At 45.2% G+C, this 18,309-nt stretch overlaps 1 protein-coding gene across 4 annotated transcripts in view; it reads left to right on the forward strand.

Moving 5' to 3' along the window:
- ATG9A (autophagy related 9A) overlaps positions 1-18,309 on the forward strand; it is a 396,601-nt gene that overhangs the window by 330,862 nt on the left and 47,430 nt on the right. For all 4 annotated transcript variants that reach the window (XR_014980113.1, XR_014980114.1, XM_085650154.1 and 1 more), the window contains exon 15: positions 3,253-3,401. Coding sequence is in view for 2 of the 4 variants with exons in the window: in XM_085650154.1 (XP_085506280.1) it covers positions 3,253-3,401 (149 nt within the window). In the remaining 2 variants the exon portion in view is untranslated. The remainder of the gene's footprint in view (positions 1-3,252; positions 3,402-18,309) is intronic.

Consider the following 18,309-nt stretch of genomic DNA (forward strand, 5'->3'; position numbering starts at 1 on the left):
CCCGCATGTGCTTTTTAGCTCTTCGTAAATGGATCACACAATCAGCGAAATCAGGCCTTTCCATTTTCCATTAAATGACGGATTGAGGCGCTGAAACTACTAAAAGAACATTGTGCGTATTCAGAACGATGATTGTTTTCCTCTGTCCCATACCTTAGGATGAGCTCTTGAAAGCTAAAAACACTGACAAGCTTGGAGCCAAGTTTTCAACTGAAACAGACCATGACGAGGAGCATATTGTGGTGAAATTCTTTGTCACAGACAGGCTTATCAGTTACCACGCTTCAGAACTGTTGCCCTTCATTAATTTTTCACTCAACTTGACATATGACATTGACAAAGTACTTCAGGAATACAAGTATTTATTTTCTGGTCTATGATGCCTCAAGACAAAGGCCAGTGTAACTGCACAATGACTCAAGTGTGAAACCAGTGGCCCTCAAAAATCTCAGACCCCTGTTCCATATATGTGCTCAGGTCGAGGAAGAACTCCCGAAAATTGAGGACGGAAGTGTAATTGAGAGAATAACAGGCCCCTTAGCAAGAGTTTCCCCAATGGTCATAACCAGCAAGACAAAGCAACCAGCAACAGTGAGGAATTGTATTGACATGCGTCTTCCCCGTAAGGAAAATGTCTTAACTCCAAAGAGTGACGATCTGCTGGTGGTCCTAAACAGGGCGCAGTAGCTCTCCAATTAGACTTTGCTAAATATACCCAGCTGCAGCGAGTTTATGGTTCTGTAAGAGACTGAATTTTGGTGGTTATGCAAGTGCATATGTTGCCTACATTGTTGTCCATGAAGTCTATGCGGGGCTTCAAGTATTATTGAATATGTTTGGTTACTTTTTAATATATGCCAGAGCCATTTCTGAGTGCCACAGTTGGCTTCCACCAGTATTACAAAGACTCTCTGAGTGAGGTCTAGTACTACACAGGACCAAACTTTAACTTAACTTTGTTCTCCTGGGATGAGCCCTCGGGAGGGGCCACCTTGGACCAAGAATATTGAAATATTCACACTGTTAATAGCCCCCCATACAAAGACTGGGCACCAGGAGCAGCAAGCGGAGACAATGCCAGATGACTGGTAAAAACAGACAGAGTGGGGTTCTGGAAGTTTTCATCTGAAGCGAAGAAATAGGTTGCATTACAGAAGGTCAGTCCTACATCAACAACTGTGCCGCCCATCCACAACGCTAAGGCTGTAGGTGACATTCCTTTCTCATGCTTCTAAATAAGGCCAGACAACTTCTCTGTCCTGAGGAGACCCCAAATCTACAGGGGTGGAAAGGTGTGGCCAGGCAAGAAAGACGATAAAGTCCTTGGTAAAGCCATCATAAAGAACCATAGGGATACTGTGGGCTTTCCTAAACAGACAATGCCCGTGGCCTAGCATCCCCCCCGCTTTTCTTTGAGACAATCCTGTATGGACTGACCAGTCAAAGTCACTGACCGTACTACTGCTTGTATAAGTTAGGAACTGGAACTCAATTCAGATAATGGTTCTGAATCCATTTTGAGTTCTTTTTCTCTCAAGGATTGATGACAGAGAATATGCATACTGCTCTTGTTTGATTAGTGCTACTGTATTTGTTACTTGTGTAACCCAGTACTGTCATTATGTGTTTGCTCTGCATGTTAAACAGTATCATGTCATGCTACATTAAAGCATTTTAAAGACTAACTTAATGAAACAATCTGAAGTTCAACTGTCCTTATATTTAAGTTATCTTCCCAAGAGTTTGGGAATATTGTTCATCATAATCTGTTTTTGAGCATTGTCCATGAAAGCAGCCGTTGGCGCCAGTGGTGGAACTGGGCAGGGTGAGAGTGGGAAGAAAGGTGATCTCCTAAGAAATATGTTGGGCACCTGCACTTAATTGTTTTATTTTTTTCGTTTACAAAATTATGACTTGGCCACTTGGTGGTGGATTGGTGGGCCTTAGTAGGGAGCAAGAGAGAGCTTCTTTAGGAATTGTCTTTGATAAATTGTACACTGGTGCCTGCCGTCCTGCACCCACTCCTCTGCCGCTGACGAGGTAGGCCAGAAGCAGCCATCATCATGCATGGCATGTATCTATTCTGCATCCTGATGGGGGCGGGGTACAGTGGGTAGCTCCCTAGACGGTAGGTGTGGGGAATAATTAACTTGCAAAATAATACGGCCGTTAATGGAGGAATACAACTTAATGCTTGCAAGGCAGGAATCTGTTTCTTGAGCCTCTTGTAAATGTACGTGGGCCGCGCGTTACACAGGACTGTTATGCAAGGATATTAAATGTATGAGGTATCTAGTTTGCAGTATTGTACCTTCAGTCCAGTCTCTTCGGCATTCTGCCCTCTGTCCCCTTTTGTTAGATCTCATCATTAAACCCTTGCATACATTTTTCTAATAGGCTGAGTTGAATAAGCAGTCACAGCTGGAGAGAAGTGTGTGTGCCCTAACATGCCAGATACCGCATGGCCAACAAAGCCTTGTTTCTTCCATTGCAATAGTTTTTCATTTTTAGCGATGGCCTTAACTAATACCTTTTTGATTTTACAAAAATATTATATATTATAATACTTATGTTTTGGGGTTTCCAGGCTGCCATCCTCATCTATTGGTCAGTCACATTTTGCTTCCTCCCTACACTGCATACTGCATGAGGCAAGAGTTCAGCCCCCTGTAGGCATTGGCTCTCGTCACTGGGAGGGACAGCATTTTGCTTGTGTACAATGTGCATATCCCCTGTAAAAATAACCCTCTTCAGTGTCATGGGCAGTGGAATCATGCTTTTTTTCAATGCAATACTTTTTGCATTTACAAAACTTATTTTAAAACCCGGCCCCCATTCCACGACACACAGCTAGTCTTTGGTAGCAGCTCATTCATCCACTCACTCACTCATCCGTCCAATCATTGACTCATTTCCACATTCCATCATGTGATTTGGCGAAGGACGGGGAGGGGCTTTGTGTACTCTGGGGGGCAGTAGGGAATGAGGGCTCTAGTTTCCGTTACGCCGCTGGCTCCATGGCCGAGACACTACTGTTGTGAAGCAGACAGCCAGTGTCACACCACCTGCACATCATGGCTTCAACAGTTGCTGAACACCAAGGAGAAGCTTCGCTGTTGTTTCCATAGGATCTCACTTCAAATGCAAACACAGGCAGAGGGCAGCTTGGTAACTGGCCCTAGGGCAGATGTGCAAGCACTGTGAATTGGTTGTGTTTAGTCCTCTCAGCTCTTCTTCTCTTTCTTGTCATAGATCCTGGCACAGTCCACAGGGCTCCAGCTCCCTTCTCACGTCAGCCATTGGGCGGATGGACTGAAGACGCGCAGTCCTCTTCGACAAGACACCCAGAGACGGTGCCAGAGGAGGGATCCGAAGACGAGCTTCCTCCTCGCGTCCACAAGGTATGTGTCCCGGGTTTGCTCACCGTCACATCTATCAAGAGATTATCATGATGATATTATAGGAGACCCACTAGTCAATGTCCGCCTAGCCAGACATTGGTAAAAAATATGCCTTTCAGCGCCAAACAGTTTGCTGCTGCATCTTTTTATGCTATTCAGAGCCCCACCATGCACCTGCCGCCTTGCTTGGGCTCTGGAGTGTTTACCTACATTCAAGCACAGTTGCTGTATTTCCAGAAAAAAACTTCAAGTCGTGCGTTGTCCGGTGATGGAGGCCTGCTTGTTGTCAAGGTGATGTGTGTGGACCATTGAGGATGTCCCCAACACCTCTCTATTTTTCCTCTTTCAGCCTCCCCTTCCCCACACCAGTGGTTCTTAGCTTGCCCCTTGCTTCAGCACAAAGCAGAGACTTGCTTCTCCTATTTCGCCACACCTTCATGGATAGTTGAGGAAGTGACTGCATATGTCTTTTTCTGTCATTTTTGGACCCTTCTGCCATGTCCAAATTTGCTATTGTGGCATCCTGCTCCTTTGGTACTCCATCTTCTTTGGCCAGTTCTGGTGGCTTAGTGGACTAATGCATCCACTGGAGGGGCTTTTACTGACAGTCAGTGAAGAAAGTTCAATCCATCAAGTAGGCACCGCGCCATGTCCTTCGCTCCACCCAGAAGAGGAGCGGAAACATCTACCACTTCAGTTTACATAAGATAACTTCATGGAGACCTGCGCAGGTCTATCACAGGGCTGTTGCATACAGTCACTGGGGGGCATGCATCCGAGCACAGAGGTACCCACAATACTCCTCGTACCAGCTATTCACTACCAGTGCTCCTCGAGCTCCAGAACCCACACCTTGCACTCTATCCCAGGCAGTCACAGATGTTAGAAGAGACTTCACCGAGCAACCAAAAGTCTCACGGGGGACCCCTGCCAGAGCACTCTGGTGGTCAGACACATGTGGTGAGGCGCGAGACCCAGGTCAGCCTACTAATGTTAGGTGGAGGAGAGGAAGCAATGATGCTCTCTGCAGACAAGTGTGAGAACAGAAACTGCACCGACTCCACTCATCAACTCAAGTCTTTCGTCACACCTATACAGAAGCACCACAACTGGTAAGGTACCCCACAAAGGTATATTCAGTGTCGCCACACACGCCTTTCCTCCGCCCCCTTGACTTGCATGTTCATTAAACTGCGCCCATACTTATCGTACTCGGTTATAGAGGATGAAAGAAATCCTCCTCTGGGTGACTGAGTGTTGTGAGCTGGGCTGCTTTCCTTCAAGAACCTGCTATTTAGATGCCTTCTGGTCAGCCCTCCCTGCAGCGTAGCTGAGCTGCTGTTCAGCCAGTTCCCTAGTGAGTGCCCTGGTCAGTGTCTGCAGTGTAGTACGATCACGAATGTTAAAAGTTGTCACATGGCTCCATTCTTTACTTTTTCAAACCCCTTAATGCTTTCCCATTTTTTTTTTTTATCTATTTTTATTGTTTCCAAGACAGTTCCACTTTTTATAAACATACATGACATCAAATAGCAACAAAAAACGAAAAAGGTGACAAAAAAAAAAAAACCACAAAAATTACGATGTATCAATGCTATCCGATGGAAAATTCATAAGGGCGCCCCATATTAACCTTCCTAAACGTTTCTTCCTCATTCCTTTTAAGGCATACAAATGCATTTCAATTTCATACATACGATACAACTTAGCTCTCCAAAATTCAAAAGTAGGGGGGTCAGGTGATAACCATTCTGTTGCGATACATAACCGGGCAACCGTCATTGCTAGAAATAGAAAATGACCATGTTCTTTCAAAACCTGATGGCTATATATTTTTTGACACCTTCCCAGTATCATAAGTGACGGGGAGATCTTTAAAGGACAAGCTAATACCAATGATATAAATCTTTCAACCTCAGCAATAAAATGCGACAATTTTGTACAATTATAAAAAATATGTGACATATCAGCATCCTGTTCTCCACACCTAAAACATTTACCGTCGTATTTATCTCCCCAATTTGCCATACGCTTAGGAGTGTAATATAACCTAAAAATAGTTTTATAAATTTGAGCTTTTAAATTAGCTGCTAAACAAATTTTTTTTGCAAGACATAAAGATTCCCCAATATCAATTTGAGGGTCGCCCAGTTGGTTAATCAAATACTGATTGTATTTTTGAATGTCATCATTTCTGTGTTCATTTAAGATCGCATATAGTGGACCAATCCTTTTTTGAAGACGGATACCCTCAATTAAATCATTAGGAAGAATACCAATCTGATTTTTAAAACAAAAATCACGGACTTGAAGATATTTGAAAAAAAACGCCTGTGAAAGATGATATTTATCCGATAATTCTGCATAAGTTACAAATACAGCGTTTTTATCAAATAAGTCACCAATTCTTGAAATCCCTTTTCTGATCCATATCTTAGCATTGTCATCCCAAAATACCGAGGGAAGTATTTTGTAGGCATCAAACGGGGTATAATAAGTAATTTTACCAAATTTAATCATTTTTTTAACATTTCTCCACACCTTAAATGCAGCGGCAAGTACCTTAAATCGTGTGTGTTTGTAGTAGTTGCCCTCTAATTCTTTTAATAAACAGCCTTTTGCCTGTTCTCCTAAAAGTAAAAAAAAGATAGACGGAGCATCCGCCTCCTGTTTTGGAGGTTCTCCTAACAATATATAGCTCATTTTCTGTAAAAAACAGATGTAATAATAAGAAAGAAAATCAGGTAAACCACGACCTCCTCTTTCTTCCGGTAATGTAAGCCATTTCATGGCTCTACGAGGTTTACCAGGAGCCCACATGAATTTCCCACACATAGTTTGTAATTGCTGTATATTTTTAGATGAAAATTCCAAAGGTATACTTCGAAATAAATACATAATCTTGGCTAAAACATTCATCTTAATTATATTCCCCCTACCAATTATTGATAATTGAAGTCTACTCCATCTGTCTAGTGAGTGTTTGATTTGAGCTATAGTGACCTCCCAGTTATCTTCAACAATCTCTTGCATTTGGGTTTTAATCCGAATGCCTAGGTACGTTACTTCGTTTGTAACCCGAGAGTCATTAAATTGTATATTCTTTGTACAAAGAATTTGGGTTTTTTCCGCATTTAATTTATACCCAGACATCCTACCGAAATTTTTAGCCAGTAATTCGATCTCCTCAATAGCCTCCCTAGGATCAGTGGTCACTATAGCGATATCATCTGCATATGCAAATACTGTATATAAAATACCGGTAGCTGAGAAGGGTTTGATGCGTGGAGAATTCTGTAAGTTTATAATAAAAGGATGAATATAAAGAGCGAAAAGTAAGGGAGAACAGGGACACCCTTGTCTTGTTCCTCTAGTGATATTGATCTTTTCGGATTTTAGACCCATAGATGTGATTCTGGCAGTTGGTGCATTGTATAATACCTGAATTGCCGTTAAAAAAACTTTGCCAAAACCCATCCTTCTCATCACTTCCCATAAATAAACCCACTCCACGCGATCAAAAGCCTTCTCAGCATCAAGAAGTATCAAGGCCAAATTCCTTTTTTTGACATCTGCAAAATCAAATAAAGTGATAACTTTATTGATATGGGAGACCGTACCTCTTTTTGGTATAAAACCATGCTGATTTAAAGTTACTAAAGAAGATATAACTTTGGATAGACGATTGGCTAGCATTTTAGAATATAGTTTGCTGTCACAATTAAGTAAGGAAATTGGACGATATGATCCAGGTATTTCAGGAGGTTTCCCTTTTTTACTGAAAATGACTATAGAGGCGTCATTCCATGTAGCAGGTGCTATTCCCATTTGTGCCATCCTAAGCGTATCTAACAATACATTCTTTAATGGCTCGAAGAAGCATTTATATACTTCCCCAGGAATAAAGTCTGGGCCAGCTGCCTTCCCATTGGGTATTTGCCTAATCGCCTGCTCTAGTTCTTCCATGGTAAAGGGACTATCTAAAATATCTGCTTCCACTTTGTTTAATCGATTTAGCACGGCAGCATCAGGAATCTGAGCCATAGTAGGGTTTAATTGCCGAGTATATAGTTCCGCATAAAATTGACGAAATACTTCTAGAATTTCTGACGGAGCTTCCTGAGCCACCCCAAATTGGTCCCGTACCTTTGAAATCACCCGAGAGGTAGACTTCATTTTTAATCTCAAGGCTAGAGAGCGGCCTATGGATTCACCATATTCGTAAATATGTCTTCTATTTACCAGATATTTACGCGCGATCTCTTCAGCCCATACTCCTGTAATGGTCATTTTACATTGTGTGATTTTTTCTTCCATGAGCAATATTTGAGTTAAATTATCTTTTTTTGTCAGGGCTTTAGCAAGATCAACTTCCGCAGCCTCTAATTGCTGATAAAACACCCTCATTTGTGATCGCAATTTGTTTTGATGAAATAATCCAAACTTTGTTGTTTCTCCTCTAAAGCAGGCCTTAAATGTATCCCAGACTATCGCGATATTAGCCGATCCTAAATTAATACTAAAAAATTCTGTCATCCATTCCGTTATATAATTTCTATATTGTACATCAAGACACAGCTTCCTATCAAATGAGAAGCTTTTTGAAGTATTTATCTCGGCCGACATTGAACACTCAATCATAAGGGGAGAGTGATCCGAAGTAACTCTGGGGAAAGTCTGTATCCTTGTATGTGTATGAAAAGTTGAAGATATAAAAAAATAATCTAATCGGACAAGTTTTCTATGTGGTGCGGAATAAAACGTGTATCCTGGGAAAGAGGGGTATTTTTTACTCCAAATGTCCACCAATCCGTGATCTTCGACTAGATTATATAGGGCTTTAAAGACCCGTGGTTTCCGTCCCTGATAGTGTGCTAAACCTCTCATTAATTCCGTAGTACTTAAGTTAATATTCAGATCTCCACATAGGATTAACGGGGCTCTCCAATTAGCTAGCTCCATATTTAGTGAATCTAAAACTTCAGCCTCATCCATATTAGATCCGTATATTGAACAGATTGTGAAAATCCAGTTCCGTACTGTGAGTTCCGCAATCACCCATCTCCCCCATTTATCGGCTAATTTGCGACCCGCTGTACAATATCCAGGTCTTGATAAAATCATAACCCCTCTAGTATTGTTAACTTGTTGAGAAGCTACAATCAACGTATAGCCTAAATCAGCTATTAGAAACCTATTGTCCCAAGAAAGATGTGTCTCCTGCAAACATAAAATATCAGGTTGGATAAAACGGATTTCTGCGGCTATTCTCCGTCTTTTATTACTAGAATTTAGCCCTGATACATTAAAGGAACAAATCTTTACATTTCGAGACATTAAGCATTACTCTCAGAATCAAAATCAATATAATCAATATCCATAATACAATTATACTCCAACCGAACTGAAGATTATACAAAAATGAACTCATAGCATACGTACATCGTTCAAGAATATCAATTTCGGAACTGTCGTTTGGAACCGTCAAGGAATTTTTTTTGTTTTTCCTCCCCTTATCCCCAACCCACCACCAACACCAACTACCCCTCCCCCCCCTGCCCCCCCCCCACCCCAGTGACCCCTCCCTTAATCGAGGCTTTAGGACTCAGTCCTGAGGATGGAAATGAGCGTCAGCCCCTCTGTCAACCCGACAGCTCTATCTACTCTGTTGAAAAAGAAAAAAAAAAAAAGAAGCCCAATTCTTGGGAAGAACCCCTTCTTGCTATTGTCCTCTAAAACTCTTTTCTAAATCAAATCTTTGCTCTCATTCCTAATCCTAATCCTAATCCTAGGATGACCCCAAAAATCTAGCTAGACATAATTAACCCATAAGCTATCACATCCCTGGATTATGAATTATTATAAGAGTGTTTCTTGTTATCAAAATAAAAGAAAAGGAAACAGGAGAAAAAAGGGTTCATTTTACAGGTCCTTCAAAGAATGCAAATACTCTTTGGCTAGGGCAACATTAGTGAAGAATCTCGATTTTTCTTTGTAAATCACTTTGAGTTTTGCGGGGTTCATAATGTAAGCCTGTGCGCCTCGTTTTTGAAATACATCCACCAATTGTCGTAATTGCCAACGAATATCCATAGTGTATTTGGAGTAATCGGGTACCGTAAAAAAAGTAAAGCCTTCCGCCATGGACTTGCTGTTTGGCCGAGTTTGCAAATAGACCTCTTCTCTGGCTCGAAAACTATTGAAGGCGACCAGAATAGGCCTCGGTCGAGAACTTGTGTTTTGCCCGGGACGAGACTGAATATTGAAAGGGAATCTGTGGGCCCTTTCAATTTCTCGATCCCAATCCCATTTACTTAGGCCAGGAAAAGCTTTCTGGAAAAGGTCCACTACAAACTTCCGTGGATCTTGACCTTCGTCACCTTCGGAAATCTGCATAACTCTTAAGTTATTACGTCGAGATCGATTTTCCATATCGGCCATTCGCCAGAGCACATCATCTCTATTACTACTCAAGATCTCAGTGGCTTTTTTTTGCTTGGACATATCATCCTCAATATTGGATATGCGTGTTTCCACTTCTGTAAATCGCTCTCCAAAATCTGATTGCGCTTTTACAAGCCGTCTGATCGAACCCTGTAGCTTCCGACAAGAATTTTGAATCTTCTGACTGTCTAGTGCAGTTTTATCCATGTGACTCAAGATGGTTTGATAAATTGTAGTGAGAGTGATGTCCGCCATTTGACTTTCCTGAAAATCAGCAGCACCGACAGCCAGAGATGTATCGCGGCCTCTTACTGTGATGGGGGTATCCTCTTCCCCAAGCTCGCCGCTAGCATTCACCTCGTCTTCAAAAGAGTCAGGTTCCCCCTCAATAGACATTTGTCTCGTGTATTGTGCCGCCAAATCCTCACATGAGGAGACTGAATTCTCTGAAACTGAGAAAAAATCTCCGGATTCGACCTCTGGAGGCATAAGCCTAGCGGGCTCTTCACAGATTAAATTGTCACTCACCGTTAAAGCCACGGAAGGTGATAAGCATCTACGTTCTTTTTCACTGTTTTCATTACAAGTCACGGGTTTTAATACAATTTCCTCATCTGCCTCTTTCAAAATTTCGTCTGCGGCAGAAACATCAGATGGAGGCGTAGAACAAATATTAGCCGATTGAGGCTCATTAGCTGAAAACCCTTGGCGTTTTTGTTCGGTGTTAGAAAACAATGTCATTATGGTTTGTTTAACTTTCCCTGACGGTGGATGAACACTGGATTCTCTCTCACCTTTTTTTGCTGCGGGAATAGAAGTCTTTAGTTCCTGTCCACGACCCTTCCACGCTTGTTTAGGAGCCATTGCACCTTTCTTCAGCGAATCCGTCTCTATACCTTTCTTCAGCAAATCAGTCTCTATACTCGCAGAATACTCGCCGCGAAGCCAAGCCGGTACACCTGTGCTGGTCACCGCCCACGACGCTCTTCGCAGCCTCCGCAGTGCAGCTACAGCGGTAACTGCCTCCAACATCAACACTTAACGGATATCGGCGTTTGGCAAACTCTTGGCATACCAGTATCCGAAAGGTAAATGAAGTGATAGTTCTTCTGCGAAGAAGGATTTTTTTCTCACAGAGAGATAGTCCGCTCTCATAAACCACGAACGACACACAGCATAATATAGAGCTGCGGGACAGAGGAGGATCGGCTCAAGCAGCCGGCACGAAAGCTCGCGCAGACGCCATCTTGCCTCCCATTTTTAATGTATAACTTCACAACAAATCAGTGCAGTTCCATAATACTCCGACTTGTAGAAAAATCCCCCAAACAGTGTGCAGTAGTACAGCAGAGCTAGGCAAGTCTAAAATATCTCGTGCAAGTGTTGTTTTGGGCAGGCTGCTAATTATAAACATGCCTTACAGAAGGAAAGAGAAGAGGTGGCATCTCAAGAAGTGCTTTATGATCAAGGACCGGACTTAGCAGGTGCCTGTGCATTGTGGTCTCAAGAAAGTAAGCCATGCTAGCTTCACACATCCCTCCCCGCCTGTGCGAAAACCCAGCACACATCGGCCGTGTCTAGTCATGCATATACTCTTTAAGCCATTGCTTATTTATTAGAGGAGTCTTTGGTGTGCAAAAATTCCGTGAAGGTCCCCCGATGTATTTGGCCTGGCTGCAGTAAGTTGCAGTTTAACAAATACATGAAAGAGCTCACTGCATAGGGTGGGGTGTTTAGGCAGGTCTTTTGCTTTTGACGCAGGGCCCCTGGTCCATGCCATTACTACTGTAGGCTTAGCCAGAACCCAACAGGAGGGCAGGTAGCCTGCAAACAGACTTGGGTTTTTCAGCAACATATCCCAGGTGCACACTGTTGATGGGAAGACATGATGTCTTCAAGGCTGCTGCTACCCCCCCTCAAAATCTATTCAGAGGGGAGCATCGCCGGCTACCTGCAGGAAATCATCAGGGACTTCTGTGCATCTGGAGCAGTGAGATAGTCTAGGCTGGTCAAGCTTGTGTAGAAAAACAGGAGTGGAATATAGCCTATGTAAGAACTTGAAAAGAACAAGCTTATGCCTATAGTGAATGGGCACCAACTTGGTCTGCTTGCAGCAGTAGCATCATGCTGTAAGTGAAATTGTTGCGTAAGCTACGACTCAGACATAATAAATACTTTTAGTTAAAGGTGTCTGTTCTTCTTATTGCTCTGTGTGTGTGTAATACTGTGAAGAACAAAATAAGTTTAATGTTACCACGATGCCCCTGATCCCTATTTCGAGGATTGTTAGTAACCGAAAAGTAATGATTTCACTTCAGCTATGCATTGAGTGGAGTTCTGTTGGACTACAATAACATGTCTTCCACATTCACAGCTAGTGCATTGAACTAAGGTCGCCCATGGGTGGGAAAGCGAACCTTGTAGAGCTGTGTCAGAGTCTTAGCTTATGCAGTTGTTGGAGCCCAACGTGGGACTCATATCTTACAGTTACGCCTTGAGTAATTCCTTCACTATTTCAATCACTTGAACCATTATTACGCTCCTACGGAGATGACCGTAGTAATCATGGTTCCCCTAGCCAGCCCACAAGAGAATCATCTCAACATGGATTGCCCTCTGTATAAAAATCTACTACGAAGGGAAAACAAACAACTGCGCTCAGTTCCTCTTCTCTCGGACTTGGCTCGGTTTCAGCTGGGGCAGTACAGCGATTTGTCATTCTCTGTCAGGACCTTCTGACAGTTTCTTGGGTAATAATTTGGAGCTATGGACCTGTCCGGTCTAATGGCCACTAGATGAGCCTTTTATGCCATTGATCACTGATCTTATAATATATGGGGAGAGGAGATGGCCTAACAGCAAGGGCGGTCGGCCTCAAATCTGGGGAACCGGTTTAGAGTCTCGACAACGACGCTCAACATCCTGTAATTCTGATCACTTAATCTCCTAGTACCTAACAAAAATGAATGTGTTCTCATGTAACGCAACTGGTGCTCGTGTAAAGCGCTCTGATACCCGATACTTTTGGGTCAAGTTCGCGCTATATAAAACTCTGTAAAAAAAAAAAAAAAAAAGAATATGGGGAATTTCTGACATAACCTGTGTGCATCAATATGCTAGTCTTAGCCGCATTGGTATATACAAATATGGTAGCATACTTCCATTCTGATTTCATTATGTTATTTCCTTTAGCTGACCTTGAAATATAGGTAACAAGACCCTTGTCCCAGACTGATGTTGCATTAGTGGTTCTTAATCAATGTCACTGTCTGGATGATTTGAAACTTATACAGGTTCTTGGAAATATAAGGATAGAAGGCACATATGTCAAAGGAAGACATGTCAATGACCAGGCAGTAAATGAAGTCTCGGCCTGCTCAAAATGGAGTCTGACCCTACTGACTTTGTCAGCTAGAGACCAGTGCACAAGTATTTATCATGCACAAAGGAATAAAAGAAGAATGCCTTGGCCCCATTCTTCCGCTCATACCATTCATCCAATAGCCCATCCGTCTCAATAATTTTGTGAACTACACTGTCAGAGAGCACTGTGGGGGTTGGAGCTGTCTACCATGGGGCCTATAGTGATGAAATCTCCCCATTTCCCGCCCCCTCCCAAGTAACATATGTGTTGGTATGTCTATATCAATGCATAATGGCTGATGAAGAACTCTGGGGACTCGCTTTTAGGGCATAAATATTTATACGTGTGACTGAACAATCTTGTATGAAGCTAGATATGTATATAAACCTCCCCGCAGGGTAAGTATGTACATAGTTAGGTTTGAACCATAGCATCTCGTGACTCAAAGTGTCAAAGATTTAGTGAGGGCCCTGAAGAAGAAATACTAAGCCATGATTAAACAGGAAAGAGGAATTGAGGACAGAGGCTTGCTCAGATCTAGAGGTAGCAGGGTCTCTTAAAGTCACGAAGAAGTATTGAGATGGTTCGAGGCATGTGGGCTGCTGAATTCATATCTGTGCATAGATCGCCGCCTAGTGTTGGGTCCGGATGTTTGCACATTGTTGTCCTGGAAGAGTCTTCGAAGTATCCTGGGATAGGTGACTCCTCCCCTGGACTACAGTGCGCATGGGCATCCTCTCCATCCTCAGATTGTTTTTTTCCGCCATTGGGTTCGGATGTGCTTATCTTGACTCAAGTTAGGAAAAACTTTTTCTAGGCCAAAAGGCCTTTAGTTCGCGTCGGTACTGTTCCCGATCGGTATCGATAGTATCTTGTTAGTTTACTAACTTCCAGAACCAACTTTTTCGCATCTTACCCGACCATCGACCCGTCATCGACGATGGAATCGAGGACACCATTCAAGCGGTGTCCTGTATGTAATGCGAAATATCCCCACATCGACGTCCATCCGGTGTGCAACAAATGCCTTTCACCGGATCACGACGAATCTACATGTATGGCCTGTGCCCGATTCCGATCCAAGAAGACTCTCCGGAATCGACGAGCAGCGAGACTCGAAGCGCAGCAAGCGGCACCGGCCCCGGCCGACATCTTCAGCGCCGAGAACGAAGATGTCGAAGACGTGGAGAACCTACCCTCCAGTCCCGCTTCCGAACATGACTCCGGTTCGGAAGACGTCGAAGAAAGACTCTTTCGCAGAGATGAAGACGACACCGAGGTAGGAGACTACAATGAGGCCTTAGGGGCCGAAGAGAGTAGCTCCGGTGACGAGCAAGGCCTACCCGAACAGACTGAGGATATCCCTGTGCGCCAGTCTATGGCTCCGGTCGAGGGATCGCCTTCGGGCCTTACCCAAGACCTATCCCGCAGTTCTTCGGCCCCGCCCTCTGGCCCGGCCTCGGACATTCAGCGGCAGCCATTAATACCCAAACCGGCTGGTTTCCCTTCTTCGAAACCGAAACCAAAAGCTGTATTGGTTCAAATGAAACCGAAACCGAAAGTGACGCTGGTCGGATCGAGGCCCACCACACCTTCGACGCCAGCAAAACCCGTCGGCACCGAGCGCACCAAACGAGACTTCAGTGCCGAGCTAGCAGCGGCCGACGTCGGAGTCGACATACGGAAAAAAACCTTCGGTGCCACCAAACCTACTCGGCTCCCGGCACCGACGCAATCGGCTCCGACCCCAAAGGTCAAACTGCCTGCTGCGTCTCACACCGCTTCGACAGCACCACCAAAGGCACACTCATCGAAGACGTCGACAGCCATTACCGCCCCTCGACTCGATGACTCACCGGCGCCGAAGAAGTCCACGCCCGCCTCTACAAAACCGGTCGGCGCAAAGGAATCGATGGCGCTCCAGGTGCGGCCCGTTGCTGCGCAACGCACCAAAAACAAAACAGTCCTCCAGGACACGTCGGGCTCCGAGCCGATAAAAGCTCCAACAGCCTCTTCGGCACCGGCCAACATTACTTTTGGCCTGCCGCCATCCACGGCCCCTAAACTGTTCCAAATCAGGACACGGGTCACCCACACCACGATCACGCCTGCCGAACGCTCTCCTGCGGAGACGTCCCCAACACATCTCATCGACGCCGACACCGGCAGGATGATGCTCCACAAAAGGAGAATAACTTCTGAGCCAGCTTTGGACTCCTTCCGGATCCCGCTTAAGAGAAAGCTGCCAGTGGCTTCGGAACCAGTTCTTTATGAACCTCTCCATTCCCCCTACCAGGATCCACAGTCCTTCTCTCCCACACACTCCGACACAGATGTTTTGGAAGACTACATGGGTGACCACGTCCCCTACCCCGGAGAGATGGACCCTGAAGGCCAACAGGACCCTGATCAAGCTTGGGATGACCCTGTAGACTCAGGTGCACCTATGGATGCACAGGACCCGCAACTCTATGGAGCAAAAACATCTCCCACAGAGGACACTGCCGCGTTCAACGCTCTAATTGAACGTGCTGCGGCCAATCATGGGGTGCAACTTCACTCTGACACCGTCGAGGACGACTTTCTCATGGATACTTTCGCATCCTCAGAAAGGAATATAAAGACTCTGCCCATGTTGAAGGGTGTCCTCAAACCAGCAAAGGACATCTTCAAGGAACCCACCAGGGCAAGAGTGATAAACCCCAGGATCGACAAGAAATACAGATCGGCGCCTGGGGACCCTACTTACATTAGAGGCCAGTTACCTCTGGATTCCATTGTAGTTGCGAATGCTCGCAAGAGGGCACACTCGCAAACAACAGGTGATGCTCCTCCCCCGGACAAAGAGTCCAAGGTGCTAGAGACCTCTGGCAAACGGGTTGCCGCCCAGGCAGCTAACATATGGCGCATTGCCAATACTCAGGCGCTCCTCGCTCGCTACGATCGAGCGCACTACGACACTTTAGAACAACTACTCCAACATCTCCCTGACCAATTCAAAGAAGGTGCAGAGATCCTCATCAGGGAGGGACAACTGCTCACAAATGCATCCATTAAGTGTGCACTGGATGCCGCGGATACAGCTGCCAGAGCCATAAACACTAGCGTCATGTTGCGACGACACGCCTGGTTGCGAATCTCCGGATTCAAACCTGAGGTACAAAATAACATCCTCAACCAACCTGTCAACCCCGACTACTTATTCGGGCCGGAGGTTGACACCACCCTAGAGAAAATAAAAAAGGACACAGACACTGCAAAGTCCATGGGGGCCCTACAAACGCAGTCCTTTCGGAGCGGCTCCTTTCGTCGCCCTGGAAATAGAGGAGCAGGTAGAGGACAGGGGTCACAGCAAACATACAACAAGGGCAACACACAAAGCACCTACGATAAAAACACCCGGGGTGGATATCGTGGCTCCAGCACAAAGGGCAGAGGACGCGGCTACGGAAACACCAGGTCCTCCCCCAAGAACAAGCAGTGACGCCCTCTCCCTTCCTCCCGACCACATAACACCTGTCGGGGGAAGGCTACAAAGGTTCCTGCCCACGTGGAACTCCATCACCACGGACAAGTGGGTCAAAGATATTGTCAAATACGGTTACTGCCTAGAATTAACCTCAACTCCACCCACAATACCTCCAAAAAACCGTCCTATGTCCTCAGAGCACTTAACGCTCTTACAGCAGGAGGTGCAAAGTATGCTACTAAAAGGCGCAATAGAGGTCGTACCCGTCCACGAGCAAGGTACGGGGGTGTACTCCCTGTACTTTTTAATACCAAAAAAGGACGGGTCACTCAGACCTATACTAGACCTGAGACCCCTGAACCGGTACATTCTTTCGGAGCATTTTCACATGCTCACTTTACAGCAAGTCCTCCCGCTGCTCAAGCAGGGAGACTTCCTGGCCACACTGGACCTCAAAGATGCGTATTTCCACATACCCATTCACCCCTCACACAAGAAATACCTCAGGTTCACTGTTCAGGGGCAGCACTACCAATTCAAAGTCCTTCCCTTCGGCGTGACAACAGCACCCAGGGTGTTCACAAAGTGCCTAGCTACGGTGGCAGCACATCTACGGAGGCAGCACATACACGTCTACCCTTACCTGGACGACTGGCTCGTTCAAGCGAAGTCAGCCCAGCAATGTGCCAGCCACATGTCCCGCACCATTCACCTCCTTCACAGTCTGGGGTTCTCACTAAATTACCCAAAATCCCATCTCCAGCCCGCACACGTACAACAGTACCTAGGTGCGACTATAGACACTCTGGCGGCCACAGCTCAGCCAAATTTAGTGAGAATCAACAGCATGCAAATGCTGATTTCCAAGTTCAAACCACAACACTCCCTTCCAGCGCGAGTGTTCATGCAGTTGATAGGCATGATGGCCTCCTGCATTTTCATAGTCCCACACGCGAGACTACATATGCGCCCGCTTCAGGAGTGCTTAGCACGTCAGTGGAATCAGGCTCAAGGACAGTTGAAAGACCTAGTGTTGGTGAGCGGTCGGGCATACAACTCTCTGCATTGGTGGAATCCACAAAACCTTTGCAAGGGCCGACCGTTCCAAGAGCCTGTTCCACAAATAATACTGACAGCAGACGCGTCTCTCCAGGGATGGGGAGCTCATGTACTCAACTACACAGTGCAGGGACTATGGACAACACAACAGAAAAAGATGCACATCAACCTTCTGGAATTGATGGCAACCTTCCTGGCAATGAAAGCATTTAAAGTACACTTGTGCAACAAAGTCGTGTTGATCCGGACGGACAACATGACCGCCATGTACTACATACAGAAGCAGGGAGGAACACACTCTCCACAGTTGTCTCATCTGGCTCAGAGCATGTGGAAGTGGGCCATTCAGAGGAACATGTTCCTCATGGCAGAACACCTCCCCGGCAAGGACAACCAGATGGCGGATCTGCTCAGCAGACACAGCCACCAGATGCACGAGTGGGAGTTACACCCATCAGTGCTCCAACCGTACTTCCAGCAATGGGGTCATCCAGAGATAGACCTATTCGCCACAAACGAAAACGCAAAATGCCAAAGCTTTGCCGCCAGGTTCCCACATCCGCAGTCGCAGG

This window comes from Triturus cristatus, chromosome 3_2 (genome assembly GCF_964204655.1).
Source record: "Triturus cristatus chromosome 3_2, aTriCri1.1, whole genome shotgun sequence".
Classification (NCBI taxonomy): Eukaryota; Metazoa; Chordata; class Amphibia; order Caudata; family Salamandridae; genus Triturus; species Triturus cristatus.